Genomic DNA, 25655 nt, shown 5'->3' on the forward strand with positions numbered 1-25655 from the left:
GTGGATATTCAATTTCAGAATACACAACAAAACAAAAAAGGACTAAAGATACATTTTACAAATTATGACAGTCATCATTAAAAAAGTGAACTGTATTTCATATTGTTCTCTTCTGCTATGTTCTAGCTTGTATTTGGTTAACAAATTAATGTTTTGCTAGATCAGACTTGACAAAATGGTCAACATTTTTATGTTCAACCAATGAAAACAGCAGGAGTAAAACTGACTTGAGGGAGAATATATTTTTATTACAAGATGATAAATGTAATGACAAGCACACATTTTTCTAACCTCATTACAGAGTGCTTCTAAATGCAGGGCCTCCAACTTCTGTGTCATTTCTTTCTGCCGGCTCCTAAACCAGCCATCAAAGTTGGGTGATTTCAGAAAATGCCTGGTAAAACACCGAAGCAAAATACCTTTTATATTTTAATTACAATTTTGATAACACTGTTTTCTACATCATCAAATGTAATTATCTTTGAGGTTGAAGAAGATATTAGGACCCTTTCTCTGTTTACTTTCAAAAAAATGTAATATTCTGAAGTATAACAGGTGCTTCTATTAATTGAGACAAGGATTGAGAAAAGGATGTAAAGAAAAGGGGTCTGAAAGACAATAAAGATTATTAATTTTGTCAGGAAAAAAGCAAGGCTCAGTTTGAAATATCCTCATTTTTATCTTTGTGTTTGATTGGAAGGAGGAAATCAAGTTACAACCAGAAATAAACCCACCAGAAATAATACTGGAATACAGAGACCTGTAGTGTTAGTAGCATCTTATGAAAACCATTAACAGGTTACCAAGAAACAGATTTAAGTGAGTAAAGTATACTAAGTACTATCAATTCCTATTAAAGCACATATTCTAAAAGTAAGCCTTACTCAAATCAATACTGATAATAAGTTTGCTCAGGAAAAAAGCCTTCATATTACTGGTTTGTCTTCATTGATATAATTTAATTTTTCATGCTGATGAAAGAAATTACCTGTAAAGTCCTATCCAGTCTCCTTTTAAACCTGATGTGAGCTGTGGGCCTGCTTTTTCCAGTGTCTTCATGAAGTCATCTTGGCTAAACTGCCTCAGTTGTGGTGGACTCTATGGAAAGAAGAAAAAAAAAAAATCACTAGCGTACCATAACTGTTTTCTCTAATCACCAATTTCCAGCTCATTGAAATTATATTTCCTTACCTTCCATGGCGATATGCATTTTTGCAAAGGCATTAGGCTTGCCACATAACGTTCCTAGGGAAAGGAAAAAGAAAGGTTGTTTGCATAACCAGTGTTAAAGATACACAGTCCACGTGTATGTTTACTTATCACTTGTGACTACAGCATTTTCTCTTCTAAGTATTGGTACAGGGTGGGGTCATGCATATTTACCACATGAGAGCATAAGAAGGAGCTTATCTAATACCATTTGTATTTCCCAACTACAGAACTTTACATCAGCAAGATTCAAGAAGGACAGGAAGCAAACGTATACACGGAATATATATACCTTGAACTCCAGACACTAGTAAATAATCTCTCTTTTCTTTGGTGACAGTCCACAGGTACCTCGATATCGTGGGTGATTCCAAACAGTAATCCCACTTTGTATCAAGTATTTGGAAGTGATTTTCAGAGTCCCTCACACACACATTAAATATGGAACTAACCTATAAAACGCTGTATCAGTTGTGGGCATCTCTGCAGTAGCAAAGCTTGGCAAAGGCACGGCTAGAGCCCCAACTGGGCGTCTAATGTATGACTAGTGGAGACATTTCTCAGCAAGGCCACTGCTGAAGCTTAAAGTCTGATAACAGGAGGCAGCTCCACCTTGCCAACTCAAACAAGCGCATCAATATAAGCTGCTATAAATTTTGAAAAGTGTTTGTACACAAATGGCCATACATCTTGATCTGTGAGCATAATCAGCTTAGATAACATTATGACAAGTCTAGTTCTATCTTTTGAAAAAACAAAGGAGCCCCCAATATACTTTTCTTGTGTCAGAGAATGTAAAGGGTGATCTCACCCTGTAAATTTAAGATTTAAATTTAAATTAATTAAATTAATTTCATTAATAAATTAAATTAATAAATAAAACTAATGAAATTTAAATTAATTAAAATAAGATTTATGACAGAAAACATATTAAGTTTCTTGCTTGAAGTGGAAGTTTAAGCAAGATGGGGGGAACGCCAGGGAAACGTTTTAGATTCACCCTACATGTCCATCCTGTCTCCAAAGAACAGGAGAGAAAGACAAATTTTAAGGAAAAACTTCTCTAATCATTAACACCTTTCTCCCTTCTTACTCCACGTTAAAATACACACACAGGTTTGCTTTGCATAAATGCTACACAGTACATCACAAGCAAACATATGAAAATGCTGTCTAGCAACATATACAAAGAAGCATTCCTTTTTGAGATCTGAACCTTTTGTCTAGGTATATAAATGTTTCATTTTTGAACTAAGCTACAGCCTTCATCATTTTTATGCTAAGTATGGTAATTAAACAAATGTAAGACTGCAGCCTTTTAGAAAAGTCAAGACATAGCTTAATGGTAAATTTTTGCAGCTCAAAAATTATTCACAGAATCACAAAATAGTTGAGGTTGGAAGGGACATCTGGAGGTCATCTGGTCCAACTCCCCAATTTTCCCCCCTGCTCAAGCATACCTGCAGGCTGCCCAAGACTACACCCAGACAGTTTTTTTAATATCTCCAACGATGGAGACTCCACAACCTCTCTGGGTAACGTAACCTGTTCCAGTGCTCAGTAACCCTCACAGTAACAAAGTGTTTCCTGATGGTTCACAGACCCTCCTGTGTTTCAGTTTGTGCCCATTGCCTCTTGTCCTGTCAGTGGGCACCACTGAAAGGAGCCTGGATCCATCTGCTTTACATCCTCCCTTCAGATATTTATATACATTGACAAGATCCTCCCCCAGAACCTTCTCTTCCCTAGGCTAAACAGTCCCAGCTCTCTCAGCCTTTCCTCATATGAAAGATGCTCCAGCCCCTCAATCATTTTAGTGGCCCTTCACTGGACTCTCTCCAGTAGCTGCATCTCTCTCTGGTACTGGGGAGCCCAGAACTGCACATGATACCCCAGGTGTGGCCTCACCAGTACTGAGTAGAGGGGAAGGATCACCTCCCTCAACCTGCTGACAACACCCCTCCTAATGCAGCCCAGAATACCACTGTCTGCCTTTGCTTCAAGGGCATGTTGCTGGCTGATGTTCAACTTCATGCCCATTAGGACCCCCAGATCCTTTTCTGCAAAGCTGCCTTCCAGCCTGGGGGCCCCCAGTATATACTGCTGCATAGCTTTATTCCTCCCCCGGCTTGCATGACTTTGCACTTCTCTTTGCTGAACTGCACGAGGTTCCTGTCAGCCCGTATCTCCAGCCTGTTGAGGTCCCTCCAAACAGCAGCACAACCCCCTGCTGTACCAGCCACTCCTCCCAGTTCTGTACCATCAGCAAACTTGCTGAGGGTATGTACTGCCCCACCATCCAGATCACTAATGAAGATGTTGAACAGTACTAGACCCAGTGTTGACCCCAGGGGCACACTGCTAGTTACTGGACTTAGTCAGGCTAATGCCAAAAAGCTATTTCATATTACATATGTAAAAACGCCCTTAGTCTAAGAACTCACTAATGGAATAATGAAACTTTCCGTCAATTCCAAAAAATACCGCCGAAGAATCACACTCTGTGCTTCTGTAGGACGTTTCTGTTGTACACCCTTAAAAAAAAGAAATGAAATATCACAATAAGCCTGTTACCCCAGAATATGTAAGTAGTTGGGGGCTTTTTTTTAAGAATATTTATTCCAGTGTTTCTGTATTCATTTACCATAAGCCTACACATAGCACCCCCTACCCTGAATCATGAAAGGAAAGCAATAGCATCAAGTCCTTTTGCACAGATATTCATCCCTTCAATTGCTGATTTTTTATTTTCATGTAAAGAAATTCAAGGAAAGAAAAATTTCTATGAACAAACTTGTGCAAATCAGTAAAGTTTGGAAGCTCTGATTCTTACACACCTCATGCGTGAGATTTCTAGACCAAAGAAACTAGAGGGGGACGGTAGAGGGTGCAAAACCCAGAACAGATGAACTGATGCATCACTTCAATTCTCTAAATTGTTAAGCTAACTTCTTGAGTCCTGCCATTCACGTTGTTATAGTAACAATTAAAAAGGCAGCAGCCCATCTACAATGAGGGTGTATACCTGTCTATTCAGTTATGAACTGAGGCAAAGGAATTAGAATCCAGTTTCATTTCAGTTACATAGACAGAGCTCAGTCTTAAATGAAAACACTGTACAACAGTACACAAAATTTCCATTAAGAAGAGACTTGCAGTATTACCTTTTGTAACTGTTTAACGATTTCTTCATCTTTGTTCAAGTATGGCTTGTAAGAGGTATAAACACCTAAAGAAAAAAAAAGCAGCATATAGCCAAAGGAAAAACGAGGTATGCTTTTTAAAATTAAAATACTGGTAATTTAACTCTGAAGCAATTTATTACCAGGTTTGGAGTCCAAAGTTTTTAGGTTCTTCAGTTTTTTCACTTTCACCTGCTTTGGAACTTCACCTGCCAAAACATTTAAAGCCACCTTACTTGAAATCTCCGTCCCTATTACTAGATACCACAGTTAATGTGCTATGCGTTGCACTGATTTTTAGAAACGGATACTTTCATTTAGAAGACTATCTAATATTGTAAGAAGCATTAGGAACACTGACAAGCATCCAAGTACATATCCAGAAACATCCAGTAAACATATGAATAACAGCATACAGGCTTTTCACTTTACATAAAGGGTTGAGAAGATAAAAAAAAAACAAACAAAACCAAGCCCAAAAACCAGAAGGACAACGTTCTGAATCGAAGCAGCCAAAGAAAAACACTGAATACACAGCAGTGAGTTACTGTTTCATTAATTTCAAATTTTATTCCATCTTCCTTTGTTTCCCTTACAGTAAATGCTTTCAGGAATAAATCTTTAGTACCTTGGCCAAAATAAAAATTGTATATAAGAAATTAAAACAGCAGCCATGGATTAAGTGTTGTAAGAAAATGAATTTAAGTCTCCTTTTCCATAGGCCAAACTAAGTTTTTTTGTTTCGTTTTTCAAATATATCCTTCTCCAGCCACAAGACCCTAAACCCTGTTAACAGTCTTGCAGCCTCAGCAGAACCTTCCTTGGATGCTCGACTTGAGAAAAGATAATACTATAAGTTGCTACTGAAACTGCAGAGTGGAGAGAAAAGGAAAATAAAATTTAAAAAAAAAAAAAAAAATCACAAGCCCTCTCTTTGTCCCTAAGGAAATAAAATTTACATTTTTAAAGGCAGGTCAGACAGATACATCTCTAGAACTTCCTTACTTAAGCATTTCACAGACCTGCACCAAAACTTTAGAATTTCATACTTGAAACTGTGTATCAAATTTTAAGGCAACCTGTGTACATGGCTTTGCAGACGTTTAATAGTTTAATTAAGATTCTATTTTCCAAACCTTAACTACACAGCAGCTAGTTAACTCCTCCCCACACAACCCCAAACCCCCACAGGTATTCTGAAGCATGGACAGGCATGATATTTTAAAGTAAAGCAAAACCTTGCCTCATTATATTGAACACAGTACATAATCCTTAATTAATTTGGTGTATTCAGAAACTGAATATAACTTATTCTACAAAAATGAATTTCATATTGTCCTAACTGGGTATTTATGCATTCACACTTTCAAAATAGAACAGTGAACCTGTCACAGCAAACATCAGCATCCAGGAATTTCATATAATAATTTGAGTACTGCAGTATTTTATTACAAGCTAGCAATTGACATGTTATCCAAAGATTACATTAAAATTCTACTCAATCATGTAATTACAGAAATCATCCAACTTAAACAACTAATAGTTACTGGAATATTGCCAGATTAGAAATATATCATCAAAATACTGTCAACAAACAACTTTTTATATTATTTTAACGTTCAAACTTAGCCTTCACATGTGTTTTACTTTCTATGCACTTGCTGACTGATTTTTTACATTCTACTCATCTTAAAATTAACATCAGTAACAAATGATGTTTCTCATTTTAATACCTTATTGGTAGAGATACAAAAACTGGATTGTGCGAATGGTAAAACATTATTACTAATGAGCATTACCACCTTTTGCATTTAATATACTAGATTTGGCAATATGAGACATACAGTACTCAAGAACCTAAATTCACTTGACAGATTTACATCCATGAGGATTTGATTAGTATTAAACTAAATTAATTGAACTAAATTACGTATGTTTGTAAATAAATAAGCACACAGTTAGATCTTGTTGCACAGGATTGTAGAAAATACTTGTACTTTACCTGGAAGTTTAATATCTCCAATTCGGATAATGTGAGGCCAGTGCTGAAGTGTTTTAGCAAAAAAAGGATTTGTCACCCCTAGAATGACAGATGGTCTAGAAAAATAATGACAATGTTTAAAGTATGACAGTAAGAGCTTCTGTCTTAATGAACACAAAAATACTTGTATTTACAAGTTACATTTTAAATTGCACATAGGAGCCCAGTATGTTTATCAAAGTTTTTAAGTTTTAGAAAATAGCAAGACAGCTGTATCTTAAAGTCCAAATGGTAGTGGAGAATAAAAGTGACATCTTCTGCTTAGACTCTTGGCTAAATTCTGCCCATTTGCAATGATGAAAACAGAGTATTATCTGATTTATTATCTGATTGTTTTTTAAATGAGCAGGAATCTGACTCATTTGAAAGAAAAATTGCTACTTTTCAAGGTTTGATTATAACAAACTCTGAGTATTTCAATGTGCGTGTCAACACGGCTGCTGTTTGTACGAGACTTCTCAGTAGAGCTACTGCTCAGACGACACGATTAAGAAAGACACAATTAATATCCTATTTCTTTTCCAACACTTTAGCATTCTTCATTAAAAAGCAGTTATCACGTGATGAAGTACAAGCACGTTAATAGCATTGTGCCCAAGCTCACAACCTGTCAGATTTTTCTGTCTTCTCTGTGCTTAGAACCTGTCTTCGAGGATGCATAGGGGCACCCAGAGAACAAGAGGCAGTGAGAGCACAGGGTTACTGCTACAGCACAGGGCTGCAGAATTTGGGATTTATAGCACCAATATGATGAAACAGCAACATATTTTTCAGAATAGTGGCTGCCATCCACTTTACAGGCAAACATTAGCTAAGGATAGAATATAACTGCAAGCCTCATTGGAACTGCCATATTAAAAATAGATTATCATCATTTCTTCAGATTGCTATTAAAATCCCAAATGTTAACACTTTGTGTACACCATCCTTAAGTTTTCTGTTTCTCAAGGCAAGGTGAGGAGAAAAACAACAAATCTTTCTTTAAATTTTTATTCAATTCTTCCACCTGTATCATGGTAGCAATTGGGCATCAATTCCTATGTTAACCTACAAACATTTCTGATGTTCATTCCTCCCTCCACTTGCTAATTATAACTCTCTATATATAAACTCATTAGGCATTCACAGATAGGACAAAAATCTGATCACACATATCTGTAGCTTAGTATAATGTCTGGACTATGGAAATAGCAATTTTCATCTCTCCATTCCATCTTAGAATGAACAGCACAAAATTGTATCAGTTTGTCAGAAGTCTCTCCTTGCTTGTCACTGACTCGACTGACCCTCACCAGAAAAATAACTTCTTCCGAGTCCTACTGCTGTTCAAGTATGTTCACCTGAAAACATTTTATTCCAGATATTATATATTTTTCCCCACTCATTTGAATTCAGTTTCATTACTTTTTGCTGTTTCTATAATCCTGTTAAACTCTTTTGCATGACTGATTTAAATTCATTGGGATTTGAAATGTTGTTCATGATTTTTCAGTGTTACCATACATGATTTACAGTCTCTCTTCCAAAACAATGATAAAGGCCAGTGTCCATAAAAAGGTCTCAAGAGATTCCTTTGTTGTACTCTGAAGAATCAATTTCTTTTCATGGCCATGTGGTAAGAATCAACATAAGAAACAAAAGAACCCAAACAACAGGCACTTTCCTTCTCCCTAGGAATGGATCATGTCTAGCCTAACTTAACGTGCCTGTGTTCTGTGAACCAAAAAGAACGTTTCACACACAACTGGTTTGAAAGTGACATTCTTTGACAGACACACAGACATACAAAAAAAAAAATTCTCCAGGTCAAGGTAAAACTGTTTTGGCAAACTAGCAAATCATGAGGAATCTTGTTTCACTGCTACTGGTGATATAATAGCAAGACTTGGTAAGCTCCTTGGTCACTTTTAGGAGCCTTCATCTATCATATTTCCCAGAACCAATTCTGATTTTAAACCACTGAAGTAATTTCTGAAAAGGCATGATAAATCAAAACATCAAGATCAAAAATACTCCTTTCTCCCCTCTGTCTAAAGGGAATAAAATACACAGAATCTGCATCATCTGTATTCTTCCTCTTCTTAGAGCTACTGCTTTAAAAGCCTGTTTCCAGTCTTTCCAATCTGTTCTCCTTAAGAAAGCCAGAGCAATTCTAGCTCCATTTCAAATACTAACATACATACCGACCAACCTTTCTATTTTGCTACAGAGCAGTAGATGCAATTTTTAAACGTGGGTTACTAAAGTTCAACAAAATTCTTCATGGAATTATTTTTAGAAATTAAATTACATACTACATAACCATTCCCACAGAATACAATCTGGAACATAATGCTTATATTTGTATGTTTTTCCACTGCTGTATCTCTGGCAATACTTTCGATGAGAGGAAAAATACAGTAAAAAAACAACAAAACAAACAAAAAACCCAACACAACAACCACTGCCTGTTCAGACATTAGAAAAAAATTGTTTATAAAAAGATCAGCGAATCTAACCCGTGCACTCCATTCCCAAATCAAGTTGCATTTAAGTAACATATAATAACAAATACTGGAGGTGTATGCTCTCAAAATAAGAGTAGGATTGGAAAATAAAAGAGGGGGGGCAAGTGTGTCCATAAAGTGGTTTCAAACAGAATTCCTTCTGTAGGCTCATGCTCTTAAAAAAAGAATCTTAAATTTCTGAATTATTTACAACATTTTTCTAACAGATTTAGTGAAGAGATATTTACTTTTTAAATTATTGTCTTAACTAGGACACCAACTGGGTTAACTTTACAAAACAGCTGTATGCATGTTGAATTCCAGGAGTCACTTTGTTTAGTAATTGCTTAAAAATAAAAACAATTACAGAACAATTTCCCAAGGAGCTACCACAGAGCTGGTATTGCATAGAGAAACCCTTAGTGAAAAGCAAAACTTTCTCCTGCTTTCATATTGCAGTTTTACTTATTCTGTACACAAGTATCCTATGAAGCTCAAATGTAGTTTAATTATGACATTGTTTCATAACTTTTTTATCCTATCTAACTGGAGTGAAAACTTAAAACAGCTCACTAGTGCGCTCTGTAAGATAAATCTTACAAATAAGGAGTCTAAATGTATTCTCTAATTATAGAAATTCAGAAGAGCTAAGCAGTATCTCAAAACAGATTTATGGTTACAAGTGGCTCTAAGCACCACCTTCACATCAAAGTTTGATTTACTTACGGGGCTTGTGTCCGAGTTGTATATTCTTTGAATTCACTGTCATGTATGGTAAAGTATGGCCTGAAATCACTGCAGTACTTTAACGGTGAAATACAACTGCAAGGTAGAAAGAGGATAAGCTTGTTGTATGTATACAGTGCAAAATTTCATGAAAGAAACAAGCAAATCTGAAATTTGTAATGCTTTGTTATATCAGATCAAATGAAGTTGCACTCAGCTGCAATCTACAATGACTCACTTGGTCATCAGTTAGGAAGCTCCATTACATTTACCTAACAAGTGCCAACACAGTTTCTGAAGATTCTGATGGTGATGGTGCCATCACGACAAGTGGTTCTCCTAGCAGTACTAGTTCCCAAAGCATCTGAATGTGAAAGAACACTGGGCAGAAACACCTAAAAACAGATTGAGGTATTTTAATACACTTAACACAACCAGAATAAATACGTATTTGATTACAAACTGGATAAAAAGGAAGTTTGTAGTAGTATTTAATAGTAATTTGAAAAATATAAAATACTCTTGTAAAATGGAGCATTTAATAAACTTGTTTATTTATTTCAGTTTCAGCCCGCATGTTGTCTGAATTGTTTTTTAGCCAGTTTTACAGAAAAAGAATATGAAAAACAATACTGATAAATGTTAGCTTGCAAGCTATGAGATGTGTGTTATGGAACCGTCATAAATCTTTGACTTGTGGGAATTCACAACTAGGAATAAATCAGTTCAAACTCCTACCTGAAAAGATCTACTTCATGAACAGTCGGTAAAGCCATAGAGATCTGAGCATCTGCCTAAAAGACATCGGAATGCTTGTTTTTTAGTCATCAGAATACCTAGGTATTAAATGAAATAGTTCCCCTTAAATGCTTACAGACAGTAGATGGTGTATACCCTAATTATTTACCACTAATGTACTACTGCACTACTGCAGTATGTACTACGTTATCTCCACAAATAACTAATTTTTGTGTGTTAAAAGCAAGATTTCTCCCAACACACACACCACTTATAGGCATGTGACTTTCAGTCCAGAAAAGATACAAAATACTGAAGCCGTTTTAAACAATGGCCACACAGCAGATGAAGGCACAGACAGATTTGGTTTATATCCTTCTTCTATGGCTAAAGATTTTTATTTTGGTTTTCATTCTCACAAAAAAAAAAAAAAAAACAAACAAAACACAACCTAGTTTAGTATAGTTTCACCCATTAAAAGGATGTTCAAGTTCAGTAATTTTGTCAGCCAACTATCCTCTTCAAGGAGCTGGACAATCCTCTCCTAAAGTACTTGGGGTAACCGGGTTAGAATACCTTTTCTATGAAGGATCCAACTCTAGACTCCTCCATTCAAAGTTTCAAACACTGTGGATTTCATTATTATCAAAGTATATGAGGATTTGCTACCAATCTTTTATGCACAAGTTTAAAGTAAAAGAGCGAAGGCAGGTATTTAGCTTTGTCTTGGGGTTATATACAGTATAAGTATCTAATCTCTACCTGGTGCATATTCTGTACTATTGGCGTTGTTCCAGGCTTGTCACGGTATGTTGGAATCCGCAACTTTGAAAGAAAAAGACAGACAGACTTTTTTTTCCTTGTATCAAATTCAACAGAGACTTAAAATGCTGACTTTCAGACAAGATGGAACATTTCAAGAGGATATACTACAGTATGATGCTTAACTTACTCTACAGAACATCCACATAACTATAAATACATAGCTGAAGACTACAGATCATTGCTACAGGAATCAATATGCAATCCTATGTAGTACTACATTGCAAATTGAATATTAGAATATGAAAATTATACTTCAATTAAAAAAGACTATTGATAACATTAGTCACAACTATTACAATAATTTCAATAAAAATATGTTTAAATGTTGGAGAGAATGATCTGAAATAAGGTTATGGGGTTTTAAGATGGTACAGAATTACTTTTAGAAAAAATCCTCTCCCAAAACATAAGACATCCTGGTAGGTATGAGGCAGAATCCAAATATACTGAACAACGTAAGTGTCTTTTTCTGACCTCACAGTCTGCATCTATAAGTCTTGAGTACTACAAATTTAATCATATTGAAAGCTGGTGTGCACAAATGGATGTAATTTATACACAACAATTAAAACGGACTGCCCAACCAGTGTAAAAAAACAGGGACAACACACCGAAGATGGTAAATTATGGCTTCACTCACTTTAGGAATGCAATTTCAACTCTCATGAATAAGAATTACCAATGAGATAAATGCAGGCAATACCCAAACAAGACATATCTGACACTCATCATTATCATCCACCATCCAGAACACTGCTTTATTAAATTTGTGCTTTCAGAACAGCTTCAGAAACTTCTCCTTCCTCTCCCTGGTGATGCACATCCATCGAGCCATAAACTTGAGAGTATCTGCTAAGAAAGTACTTCCAACTGTAACCTCTGGATCCATCAAATCCATTTAACTGCATGTCATATGAAGATGCTATGGCTCCCAGAGGCCCAGTTCTTAGCCACCACTTAAACCTCTACAGTTCCTCCCCATGCACTAACAGCTCTCTTCAGACATATTTCACTTTCATGGAAAATTATCAACAGACCAAGAAATTAATTTCTGGTGCGTGGGTGAAAATTATCAACAGACCAAGAAATTAATTTCTGGTGCGTGGGCCAAAAAAGATTTTTACTTGTCAAATTTCAGGAACAAGAATGATTTTCATCAATATATTTAATTTGCTTGACTGGAACTCAACTCTTCAGTATTTTGAAGTGTTACTTAATGTTTGATTTGACAAACATAATTAGCATTAAAGTTTCCTAGAATGCGTATTCCAGAAGGATAATATAGACATTGTGATTAGTAGTTGTACTAAAACACTTCTTTTTAATATCTACAAAAATTACATACTAACCTATGCACCATAAAAGATCCTCCCCTCCTCCCCCCAATCAAGGAACCTAATCAAGATCTCCCAGACCTTCCCTCTGAGTGCAATATACATCTATTCCTGTTCTGAAGTATAAGACACTGAAAATAAGGCAGAATACAGTGAGTACCTACACAGTAAATGGAGGGGAAAACACCCTCAGAGAAAAATAAGTGCAGGAGTATTTACCTTCATTATGATATCCATAATAGGCAAATGGAGTATTTTCCCTGGAATTGGTGGTGGCCAACGATCAACATCACTACAAACTTAAAGAAAAAAAAGCGTATAATTTAGAACTAGTTTATATATGCTATAACCCATGATACTGTAGTCACCTTTGTACACACTCCAATTTTAAATTAGTGCTGATAGCCCACAACGTTCTACTTACCTCTTGATCGCTCTATACTCTAAAGTAGTTTTACAGCCTTTTTGACATTCTTAATGTATTATTTCATTAGAACTATAAAGGTTTTCATTTCAAGAAAACAGTATCCTCGTCTTCCATTTTTTGTAGCAACTAGACTGACAATTAGTTGGAGAAATGTTATGAGAAACCATGAGTGTACATATTAAGAAACTTTGAAAAGAACACATACATTTATGTATATTAGCTACTGTAGAACAGATAAACACAAGCAGTTGAGGGAAAAGCTAGCCTTCTAGCTTAGCTAGAAAGTTTTTCAGCATTTTGTTGTAAACAATTATGAATATAATTATTAACTCTAGTGGTTTCTGCAGACTTTACTTTGTTTCTAATACAACCTGTCAAAAAACGTGTTTATCTACAGGTGATTAAAAAATACAATTCTTTCATCAAGAATGGTTTCCACAAATTGCTGCTCTGCAAAAGCACAAAGACACAGACATTGTACAGGGCAGACACAATACAAAAGAACACAGCACTTCCAGGCAAAGAGCAAGTAAATTTCCCATTTGGCCCTCTCTAGATCTTAGAAGTTCTACAGTAAGGCTGAAGCACCTGTTATCAGTGTTGCTCTGTTGCTTTTTCTCTTTGGTCAAAAAAAACCCAAAACACACAAAAAAAAACCAAATAAAAAACCCCCTTAAAACACCACACAAAAAAACCTGCACTCAAGATGACATTTGTAGAGTTCCTTAGCAGAAGTTGTCAGAATGCCCAAAAGGACTCAATTTGTAAAAAGTGCAAATTAAGAATTGCCATAAACTATTTGTGCTGAACAGCCAGCCCTGAAACACATGACAAAATCCTAAATGTTTTTTAGGGAGGAGCTTCAACTGTCCCATAGAGGATCCAAAATTAGAATCATAGAATCATTTAGGTTGGAAAAGACCTTTAAGATTGAGTCCAACCGTAGATTAGCTCTGTTCAATGATCTAGAAATCAAGCCAGTTTGCTAAAGTTTCAACCCTCTACCCTGCAAGAGGACAGAAATGCAAACTAGAATATGACAGTGGTGTTTGTTATTTCTCCAAAAGAAGTATGGGATATTATAGGAGCTCTTCCAGAACAACATAATAGTACCACTACCTGCTTCCAGGAAAGCTTCACTTTTTTCAAAATATTCTGGTGCTATTTGCTTAAGGATGGTGCGGAAGAGATGGACATAAGGTAGTTTGCTGATGAGGACCAGCGACTGGAATAAAGAGTAACAAAACAAAAATATAATTTTAAGTTAACCCTTTCCCTCAGTTCTATTGCAGTTCTACTGGTTATCCTCAGACAATGTCAAGTGTGATTTTTCTCACACATGCAAGCCAACCACAGATTTGACTACAGGCAACTGCAAACAACTCCCAAAAGTTTCCAACTTTTTGTTTTTAACACAAAAAAAAATTTTGTTCTGACTGTGCAGCTGGAACATAGCATAGCTGATGTAAAATTAGACTAATTTACTATATATCAACAATTAATTTAGTTAAGAAAGCAAGATACTACTCCTGCTCCTCTGAGGTCACTGAAAAATAATAAATTTCCAAATTAATATTTTCCTAAAATAATTGAAATTACCTTCTGGAAGTAGCCTCTTTTTAATGATTTGTCTCGCACTTGTCTGAAATATACATAGCCGTAGTAATATGCTGGATCTTTCTGCAAAAGAAAGGAAAGAATTCAGTACAACAACCTGATACTGCCCTTCTTTCTGAAGCATTCGATACGCATTTTAAAAGCTTATTTCCCTGCAAGTTCCAAAGTTGATTAGATACAATAAACTAGAAAGATTACTACCTATTGGCATTATTTTTTTTAATAAATACTTCAAAGAGAAAACATCAGTGTGTAGAAACAGCTGTGCTCTCTGGCTTTACTATTTTTGTATCTACATTTCCCTGACACACCATGAAATCAAAAAGAGAATTAATTTCCTGAGGAATAAATGAACACTCATAATTTTGCAAAGTAGCACTAAAAAGATTTTAGCAGTTAAAAGCCTTAAAGCCCTGTCTTGAAAAGATAAAAACTAGTCTTTCAATGTATTAGTTTTATAAAAGATTCTTTGAGTATTAAGGAATCATGCTCTCACATTTCAAAGACAAAACATCAGTTTCATCTTTCCTACAAATAGGAATTCGAGTATTTGCCACACAAACAGATGAAGGGTGGAAACAGAGAGAGACATTTCAACTTCTTTTTTTTTTTAAGTTATAAAACACTTCAGATTTACAATAAGGTCATAGTTTTCACAATTTGATCTACAGGTTTCTAGTCAGTAACAAAATAGGTCTGCTCATCAATTTAGTTCCTTGCAGTCCAAAACCCATAGTAAGAAAAATTAAAAGAATAGTTAACAGAACTAATGATTAGATAATTATTATGACAATGACATGCTACAAAAAACATTTGCTGAGCTTTGTCTTTCAGGACATCCAGTTCAGAGATTTTGTTCTTCAAGCATTAAATTTAAGCGTGAAGACACAAGAATTAACATTATCCAGAAGAAATTAACTTAATTGTTTCTTATTTCCAACCTTTAAGTAAACTGGTAGATCTCTATCCAATTGGTCCAGAAAACAACACAATGAGACTTTCCTTCCAGGAGACCGTCGAAATCTAAAACAAAACTGTGTGTCCCCAAGACAACCTACACAGGGAGAAGAGACAAACAACAGACAGTATTCTGAGTTTGGGCCTTGTTTAACATGAGGACTTGTCTACAGCCAAAGAGGTAAAATACTTCTGGTTCATTTATCTTGCACTGCTATTGTGCCCTGCTATTGAGACCATTTATGTATTTATATTTTTATAAGTGAACAATTTGGCATCTTTGGCAACAATAGCCTACCTTCAACAAGAAAAAAAGAGTCACTGCCTCACAGTGAGTTTATTAGACCGTCATGTCCTTAAACAGCTCTACTAATGGCTGTCCTCTGTTATTACACATTTTATTGGTCTGCCTGTATAGTTCTGATTACCTTAACCACATGTCATTTCTCCACTGAATGACTGCACTTGACCTTTTTTGACACCAAACAGTTCATACGTAAGTCACACCATAAGCGTATCATGCTGATCTCCTGTAACTCCATGCACAGGCCTAGGACTAAGTATTTTTGAAAGTTGCAAAACTAACTGCAGAAAACTGAGTGAAACTGAGTATTACTTCCCAATAATACTCCCAAGGAGTGAAGTTTCCCTTCATTTCTATCAAACTTAATTTCTGAAAGAAAAATGTAACTAAGTATACTGACTATATGCAGTCTGAAAATAAATTTGGGCTAAGTTTGTATCAGATATCAAAGAAATTTTCTCCAGGTGGAACATGAGAACTGAAGTATCAGAACTTGTATCATGATACTCTCATGGCTGCGTTCTCGCCATTACAAATGTTGTCTGCTGTTGAAAGAGAAGAAACTCCAAAAAACCTTTAGTTCAAGCAGAAGCTGTGTAAGCTGAAGAGAATGTGCTGGTCATGGGAACAGCGATAAGGGGGACTGCTAGAATCTTAAGAATGTGCAGGTGTATTAGTCACTCTAGCAAGCCTGTAAAAAAAAAGTCCCTTTGGAATAGAGTGTTATTAACATGAACACAACCAACTAAGAGACAATCTCTCGAGCATTGCCAACCTGTGGTAAGCAGACTATCTTCACCATAACAACATAAATGTTCATGCAAGTGACTATAAAAACCAATCTACTATTAACTTATAGCTACTGTTATAGTGGCAAGCTTCCAGCTGGCAAAGGACACTTGCTTCTCAATATTGAATCTAACTTCTCCATTAGTGCTTCACTCTTACAGCTTTTGGACATAATTTGCAAAGACCTCCAGGAAAAAAATCATGAAGTCGCTACTGATCATCTGAACTCTTCACAGCTTCTTGTCTTACATCAGCAGGTGCTACTTGACTAAACTGTAAGGCAGAGCTCCATTCTCCAGCTAACTATTCTTCAGACTTCAAAGCTCAATTTCATCTCCTTCTCTTTCAGCCACATACATACTGCTACTGCAACCACAGATAGCCCAGACCCTCAGTCAAATGCACTGGCTGTGCAACTGGCAGTGTAGATTAATACTGGCATGTCCAGAGCATTCAGGTCGGAGCCTTAGAACCCCCTGAAGTTGCAGCAGGAAACCCACAATGCACCAAGACAAAAGCAGAAGTAGCAAAACATTGTATGATGGGATAACCATCCAATTCAAACAGGTAACTAAAGCAAGAGCTTAGCAATACATGGTCCAATCATAACAAGACAAAACACAGCACATGCCAATAACACAGCACTAAATATTTGCTCCAAGTTTTCATAGCTTGTTCCCTTCATCCAAAGAAAAAAAAACCCTGCTATTTTAAAAAGCTATACACCTAAAGGTAAATCACCCTTAATCATTAATATGTTGAAATATCCTTCAGAATATGACAGCTTCTTATGTAACAAGCTATTCCAGTATGTAGAATTTGAAAACATTGGTAAATGTCTATTCTTTCTCCAACTATCCATGCAGAAAAGTCAAAACCCGTTATTTTAAAGATAACTGTACCAAGAAACTTAGCTTAAAAACACAAAGTGTCATGATCTAGTACCTGATTAAATCCATTTCCCCCCCTAAATTCATAGCCACTACAAGTCCTAGAATGGTATCTATTTGTAGTTGTAAAAGAAAAAAATAGTTGCATTCATCTTTTGAGCCATGAAAACCTATGAAAGACTAACCAAAAATTTAGCTGCAAGCTAGTAACTTCCTTCACTGTATATTGCACAAAGCTTTTTTTTTTATATTACGGCCTACAACAACAAAAAAAAATCATAACAGATAGGATACATGCCCAGCTAATTTCTAGAATGCAGGTTTTACATAGGTTATCCCTCTACATCATTTGAATCTTGGGCCTACCAAGAACAATCAAGAACCTACAGGTTCTTAACAGGGACACTTAAAGAACAAAAACGTGGGGTTTTTTTCCTGCTGAAAGTAAACCCTCCTTACATATACCTATTCTGCCTAGAGTAACTTTACTACCACTCTTATTTGAAAAACAAAAAAAATTAAAAAAGAAAAAAAATCAGCCTTTGCTCCTAACGCATTATTTCATACCTTCAATACACCTTTTGAAGGTTCGACAGATTTATAACCATGAACGACTAGAGTAGTAACAAGATGCAGTTAACTCATCATCTCTTTCAATAATAGAAAGAAGCTCTTCCTCTATTTACATATAGGATATCAAGAACAGAGAAAATATCTTAATTTTAATGACATTAAGACAAAGGGGAAAAATTAGCCAAGATATTTTATAAAATCACATAAGAGAGTTCACACACATATTAAAAGCACATATCTGCATCACCCTGTATCAGAGTTGTTACGCTTCAGAGCAACCAAAAGCACAGAGTAAGAGCAGTTACAGGGACAAGTCTGTTACTACAGGTTTTGACTTTTGTAAAAAAAAAAAAAAAAAAAGTGAAAGAAAGTGTCTGTACTTCTGCCATATCTTTTTGCAGGTGGTCCAAGTCATCAGCCACATGCCTCCAATTTCTCTTTGGCAGCAGAACAGTACAAGTTTAGATTAAAGAAGAATTTAGCAAGCAGGACCACACACAGCAACAGAAGCATTATGAATAGAGAAAATAGCCTAGGTTTTCCCTTCACAACTGTTCTTTCTAAATGCTTTTGAATTTAAAAGTCAGTTTCACTGTTATGAATTTAGAAAATACACATTTACTCCTTTATGAGAAGACTGTTCCAAATGCCTTCCATTTGCTTTATTAAACCATTCAAATTCTGTGCCTACACTTCTCTCTACAATGACAATATTATTATTTTGTTTAAAAACATGATTAAGATGTTCATTCTTTACTTGCAAAGTATTCTGAAACATCTGCACATGTGTCATCTGGAAGGTCTTATACAGTCACATTCATGATATTTCATTTACATTTAAAAAACAAAAAAAAGTTCTCTGACCGTACTGCAATACAGACAATTACAGTTTCATATTTAACCTTATTTGCAACTTTTCTGTATTGTAATATTAAGATATTCATATAAGTATTTAATCTAAACCCAAGAATTTATCCTGTCAAATTCTATCTTTCTTCACATAGCTTAGTCCAACAACAGATGACTTCACAGTGAAGGAAGCACTCACCTGAATTAGAATCTGGAAAAGACAAATAGCAAATATTGGTTTTCTAAAGGGTGAGGAAAGGAAAAGAGAGGCATTAATATTTCCTGAAATCACTAAACTAAAAACAAATTATATACTTCTACAGCAACGATTGCTTACCTCTTTATCTGTGAGTTTTGAATGTGGAGGATATATTACCTACAGGAAAAAAGTATTATTTTATTTGAAAATAAACTGGTTATAAGCAGTAAGCTTCTATTATATATTTTTATGATACAACCCTCAAATACCTGCCTAGCCTTAGGCTATTTTCAATGATAAGCTATTAATATGTCTCTGTTCTTATTTTTCATATGTTTTTAAGCTAACTTGATCATTCATCTCTACAAGGTATTCTGGATGTCAGTTGGAGACCATATAGATACATGAAAAAATTCAGAGGTTTTTGGTGCAACAGGTCCCAAAGGAGAGCAAGATTACACCCTTTAGATGTAACTTGTACATATGAAATGCAGTAGATGATTCCACAGAAAATCAACAACACATTATTGTCTGAAATCTGTTGCAATGGATAGTCAGGTAGGAGTAATCAAAATTCAATCACAGAACACCCTCTCTATGAATACTAACCCTTGGAGGATGAACATTGGCCCCAAATGGGAGCTGGGACCTGTGAAAGCTCAATGAATACACCCAAAAAGCCATGACTTTTGTACTGACAGAAAAAAAAAATATATATATTTAATATGTTTTTACAATGCAGAAATCAAAAACGATACAACACAATGTAACATATGGAAGCACCATCATTTAAAAAAGCCTGGATGTATAAAATCAGTGATAATGCAAGCGAGAAAAAAACGTGCAGGAAAGAGGAAAAACCTGAAATACTTAAATTTCAGCTAAAAGTTTCCTCAAAACGCCCCTCAAAACTACTGAAATGGGTGGCTAGCTTGTAAGGAAATTCAACATAAATTCAACAATTATGTTTCAAAGGCTTCACTGCTTTCACAGATGGGAACTTCTCTAAGAACAGAAGTTCAATACAAAAACACTAACTTAGTCTATTACCACACTGCTAACATCCACTTATCTGATTTAATCTCATTCGACACAATGTAAGTAAATGTATCTCCTGATAATATAACTATCCTACTCTACAGAAAACAACAAATATATCCACTGGCTGGTCTCTGACTAAGCAGGTTTTCTGTTCCCTGGCCATAAAGTCCCCAATTCATTTCTTTTCCCCTCAGTCCTCTATCCAATGATGTCCAGGCATGCAACATACCATTAGTGTTACTAAAGCTAAAAGCAGACACATTGGCAGAACACCTGTATACTGCATTTAGTAAACCTATCATCATCTTTTTTTAATCTCTTAACATTTCCCTATGCTATCTTATGCTAAGCAATACCCCCAAACATAACTTTTTCAGCAGCTGAATGATGCTGAAATGATCTGCATCTAGCCAGATGACTGGAGTACAGACCAAACTTGAATTCATACTCCTTTTCCTCACTAGCTGGTGTATCTTCCCAGAAGTCAAAGGAAGAGGAGTGAAAACAGCTCTGTTGCCTCTGTCCCGTGGCACCTGCCCAGCCTTTCTGACCTGCACGGATGGCCGTGTCAGAATGATGCGGTGATAACGAAAGTAAGCACAGCCCAGGTGAAGTTTTACCAGATTTCACAATGTTCTGAACAACCTTACTGAAGAAATCCAAATTGAAAAGAGCATGAACACTATCCTTGTGAGCTACTGCTATGCCTGCTGTTCATCATCAGCAGGTGTTGAAGATGAAGCTGCCTATCAAAAGCACAAAAGCAAAGGGGAAAAGACAATACTGCAAGGCAGAGACAAAGAAGCAGAATTAGTGGAGACCATCACTTCGTAGTTTCTAAATGTCTGCCTCCATAATCTAAATGTCCTTTACACATATTTTATTTCCCCCCAGAAATAATAATCTAACCTGATGGACAGGAAACAAAACAAAAAGCCTAATCTGCAGGTGAAAGAAAATTAACTTGAAAAGTGTGATTATTGGAGGAAATAACACTCTGGTATCTACTTGGGACTCTTCCCCTCAAACACAGTCATAAAAACTTTATTCTAGAACTGCAGATTTGGGCAAGGAGCTACTTCTTTCTGTCTAAGGAGTTTCCAAGAAAGAAAGAAAACACCATCTTTTGTGTGGGTGTGCAACAATAGAAATGCTTGCTTTGAATTTCCATGTCTTAATATTCTTTACCATTCAATAACCTGATTGTTAAGGATTCCAATTGAAACTAAAAGCTAATTATTCTTCCTGCAGCAACACAACCAAAAAAACTCAGGCCTTAGTTATGTAGACAGTTTAAGTTTCATTTTATGCATCTATTCAACTAAAATTAATGGGACATTCATTAACAAAATTAACAGAGTTGTTTGCAGACAGGACAGAGTTCTGTGCTTCCCTCAGCCACTGAGCATATTATCTGCTTAAGTCACAGGTTAGAAAGAAACTCTTGTCTTTGTTGTTAACAACACCTTATAACATCAAGGAAATATAACTTAGTTAATTAGCAGAGTACAGTGGCTTCTTACTTGCATTTCTCATGCAGCCAACAATGCATATCAATTATGTATTTTAGACATTGTAATAGCTAGCTTAGTTGAATTTTAGGCCAGTCTGCCATACATTTATGCTAACACCACTTTAACAAAAAAAAACACAAAGGGAAAGAAAAAGCCAAGACATTTTTCCCTGCACACCAACTGTTTGCTGCACAGTCATATGGTGAACATGGTGAAACAGGATGTGAAACTGATCCAAGTGATAATTATTCTTTCTAGTTTATTTTTTTAGCCCAGTCAGTTCCCTAATGCAGTTCCACCACACAATTTCATAGATCTTTGCCTGTTGCACAGAACGGCAAAGAGCAGCAGGGAGTTTAAAAAACCTGCACCTGTGGCAGCGTCACAAACACATCGCCACAGTCTGACATTCATTTAATGCTGCAAGGAAAACGCTTCAAACATTTAGATAATTTATTTTCATACCTTCGCAATCTGGAGAAAACTGTTAATTATGAAGACTACTTGCATTCATGCTATTATTATACTCTCTTAAATCTTTTAACACCTACATGTCATGGAAATCAGTGCTATTCGTGTATAAAGCAAGCTGATGACGTATTTAATACAAATCTTGGCACGAGATGAAAACCATTCACAGCGGCACACTGACGCGACAACCAGCACAATGAAAACAAGTTGCTTGAAAATAACTGAACTCACCTCCCGCTCCGTGACAGCTGTGGCCGGCCAAGGCTTTCGCACAGCGCGCTCCCGCCCGCTCCGCGCACGCTACGCCGCCGCACGCTCCCCCCTTGCTGGGGTTTTGCACAATCACGTTCCTCTCAGAGCGCCGCCGAGCTTCCCCCGCCGCTGTGCAACGCCGGCACCAGAGGAAGTGCCCGATTCCGGCGGGGCCCTGCCGCAGAGCCGCCCGCCCCGCGACGGAACGGTGCCCATAAGCCCACCGAGGCGGGCGCGGCGCCCCGCACACCGCCGAAGCCAGGCGGCCACCGCGCTCCCTCCCGCCGCCTCACGTACCTCCACGGCCTGGCCCAGCTCCAGGTCGAAGCCCACCACACACACGCAGTGCAGCCAGGTCGAGAAACGGTCCCAGGGCAGCAGCGACAGGCACCGGTCCGGACCATCTGGCGCCGCCGCGTCCTCCCCGGCCTCGACGGCGCCGCTCGGGCTCCGCTCCCGCAGCGACATAGCACTGCCGGCCCCGCGCCTCCCGGCCGCCGCCGCGCCGGCTCCGGCCTCGGCCCCGCCGCGGGGAGTCACGTGACCCCCGGCGCACCGCCTCCTCCGCGCTCTCTCGGAGACCGGAGTCGCCTGAACTGGGAGAGTCCAAGCGGGCACCAGAGGAGAGGGGGCGGGCAGGGCCGCAGAGTCCAAACCATTACCGCGGGGGGGGGGGAGGTAGGCGCGGAGCTCCCCCCCGCGGCCCGCACGGGAAGGGACGGGCGGACACACCACCCACGCGCGGAAAACTGCCTCGCGCTCTTCGCGCCGCGCCCCCGCACCGCGCGGGAGCAGCCCCTGCTCGGGTCGTTCCTCAGCTCTAAGCAAGCACTGGGCCGGCTTGTGCGGCCGCTCTGAGGGAGAACATCCCGCTCCTTTACCAGGGCGGCTTGAGACAGAGCCACCTTGCCCTGGGAGCGGCTCGCCCCTCGTCACCAGGGCCTCAGGGGGGCTGGGGCGGGGGCGGGGGCTCCTGCGTGCAACACGCTGTACGCAAAGAGCCAGCATGTCCTGTTCGGCACGTCAGGGAACAGCGTCTGGACGGGACAAGGTTATCGCCAAGCGATTAACAGGCATGTCCACATCGTGACCTACACAACGCTGAGCATCAGGCAGATGGAAATAGCCCAAAGGCTGATGGACAACTTCACCCTGCACAGGAAATCGGAATAACAAAAGTGAAAGCATCCGAATCTCTCAAAACCTATTTTAGTGTCTTAGCCAAAAGCCAAGCTCTTTATTTAATAATGTAAGAGCTTTCAAATATTCTTTTAGCACAGTTCATGTCCCATTTATACTTCAGTAGGAAACATTTTGTGGAGTTGAAAGCGCTAAATAGCTACTTTATTAAACAAACAAAAAAATCACCACCGCCACCACTCCCCTCCCGACCTGTAACTCTTATTATTTAGTTATTCACACTGGACTTTTGGTTGACTGCTACCTGAACAGCTTCAACCGCAGTAGATGCAGACAGGCTGGTTGCCTGAATTACTACATGCCGTTTCTTCCCAATAGAAGTTGCAAATGTTAAAACCAAGATACCACATCTATCCATACTTAATAGAAAATTTACGACTCTTTAGATGCACTGTTTCCTAAAGACCCATTAACAACATTTGTTTATCTATCAAAACCAAACTGCTAGAAATTAAAATATGCTTTGATCATTACAGTAATTTCCTAGACCACGGAGGAACAAACATGTAACCCAGACAAAATTATAATACACAAAATTATCATTGTAATAATTTAAGATATAGAAGCCTTCGGTTATCATAAACCATTCTTGACAAAGTGAATTTCAGATATAAACTAAGATATCAATGGAGTTATGTAGCGTGCAATGGGAGTGGCTGTACGGGAGGGCTCTCACTGTCTCTAGTTGCTTCAGGTATTTTACCATGATGCCATGTAAAACTCACAAACTTTTCCAATAGTTAACTCCTGAGTTCTCTAAAAGATTACTATCAAAATAAGACATGATGAAGATTTAGCCTCATCAGGTTAAACTCAGCAATGATTCTGCAGTGGTATTTCATTCGCTGTTTCCATTTAAGAGCTGAAACGGGGCCTGGCCAAGAGCTTTTATCACTTGGTTTAAGAAAAGATACCACCTCCCGGCTTCTTACGAGCCTTCCCTTGTTTATATTTTATACTTGCCCTTGTTTACATTCTTGCTACCACGAGCAGAACAAAGTTTTAGCTATTATGATCACACATTCCCTTCTAGTCTTTGCTGGCCTCTTTTTCTAAGTTCTTATGTGAATAAAAAGTATAAATATATACAAGTAAAATAGGAAGAATATAGTACTTAGTAAGACTGATACTCTGCTCATTTTGTTAGCGAAACAATAATCAATAACTTAATTCCACTTCATGCTTAACAGAAATAATCTTTTGGCAGGAGCAAGTTTAGAGAACAGAGACATGACCTTTGAGAAAGGAGTCACTGAAAAAGCGAGGATTCTCACCTACTGTAGATACTCCTAATTACTAGGGAAGCATTAGTTTAGGAAGATTTTCACCCAGCCATTTTAAATACATTTTAGTTTTGGTAAAATGTGATGATCTTTCTTGGTTGAGAAAGGATGTCAGTTGTTTAAGAAAAAGAATAAAAATGTTTCTGCATGTATTTTAAGTATTGTAACATTTAGAACAACTGAGACTGACTACTTTCTCCTTCAAGAAGCATATCAGTGCATGACAAAATATAGACATCAAAGCTGGGAATCTATTAACTGAGAATGCTTTGCTATAAATTGCAAGACAGTCTCATGAAATAGTAGGGATCTGCACGTGGAATTTACCCTTAGAAAGCTCTATGAACTCTGTCTTACTTTGCAGAAAGACAGCAATCTGTTCATAAATATTCAGCAGGGTTTGGACAAGAGTATCTTCTAGAAAAAGCATCCCCTGTGATGTCAGTTGCTGAAATAAAAATGAGAACAGGCCTATGTGGGACAGCTGGATTCCAAAGAGACAAAAGTGTTCGGCACTTGAGCCGATCTTGCTTTCTTCCACCCTCTATCTTTCTCCTACAGCTGCTATCTCGACCGTTCTATCCCGCCTCCCTCAGCGGGATGCTTTCTATCAGGTAGCAGCAAATGTTGTGTTGGCTGCTGCCTGGCCAATTTCCATCAGCTTCAGTAGGGAGTGACTGTGCAGACAGTTCATATCCACTGAATAACATCAAAGAATTGGATAAACATCTGCTCACCTCACCTTTCC

The 25655-nt window shown here is 37.6% G+C and overlaps 1 protein-coding gene across 3 annotated transcripts in view; it reads right to left on the bottom strand.

Moving 5' to 3' along the window:
* DENND6A (DENN domain containing 6A) overlaps positions 1-22906 on the bottom strand; it is a 29991-nt gene extending 7085 nt beyond the window's left edge. For 2 of the 3 annotated variants that reach the window (XM_068408802.1, XM_068408801.1), the window contains exons 1-18: positions 22722-22906; positions 22404-22599; positions 19147-19158; positions 15527-15639; positions 14568-14648; positions 14088-14193; positions 12761-12840; positions 11145-11207; positions 10383-10438; positions 9917-10039; positions 9645-9740; positions 6394-6488; positions 4535-4600; positions 4374-4438; positions 3654-3743; positions 1192-1245; positions 989-1098; positions 292-394 (exon numbers count right to left, since the gene is read on the bottom strand). In XM_068408802.1, coding sequence (XP_068264903.1) covers positions 292-394; positions 989-1098; positions 1192-1245; positions 3654-3743; positions 4374-4438; positions 4535-4600; positions 6394-6488; positions 9645-9740; positions 9917-10039; positions 10383-10438; positions 11145-11207; positions 12761-12840; positions 14088-14193; positions 14568-14648; positions 15527-15639; positions 19147-19158; positions 22404-22599; positions 22722-22892 — 1680 coding nt within the window. In that variant the 5' untranslated portion in view covers positions 22893-22906. Of the gene's footprint in view, positions 1-291; positions 395-988; positions 1099-1191; positions 1246-3653; positions 3744-4373; positions 4439-4534; positions 4601-6393; positions 6489-9644; positions 9741-9916; positions 10040-10382; positions 10439-11144; positions 11208-12760; positions 12841-14087; positions 14194-14567; positions 14649-15526; positions 15640-19146; positions 19190-19284; positions 19324-22403; positions 22600-22721 lie in introns of all 3 variants that reach the window. The other variant, XM_068408805.1, reaches the window with a different exon arrangement.
* Positions 22907-25655: the final 2749 nt, after the last annotated feature.

This window comes from Nyctibius grandis, chromosome 10 (genome assembly GCF_013368605.1).
Source record: "Nyctibius grandis isolate bNycGra1 chromosome 10, bNycGra1.pri, whole genome shotgun sequence".
NCBI classification, from domain to species: domain Eukaryota; kingdom Metazoa; phylum Chordata; class Aves; order Nyctibiiformes; family Nyctibiidae; genus Nyctibius; species Nyctibius grandis.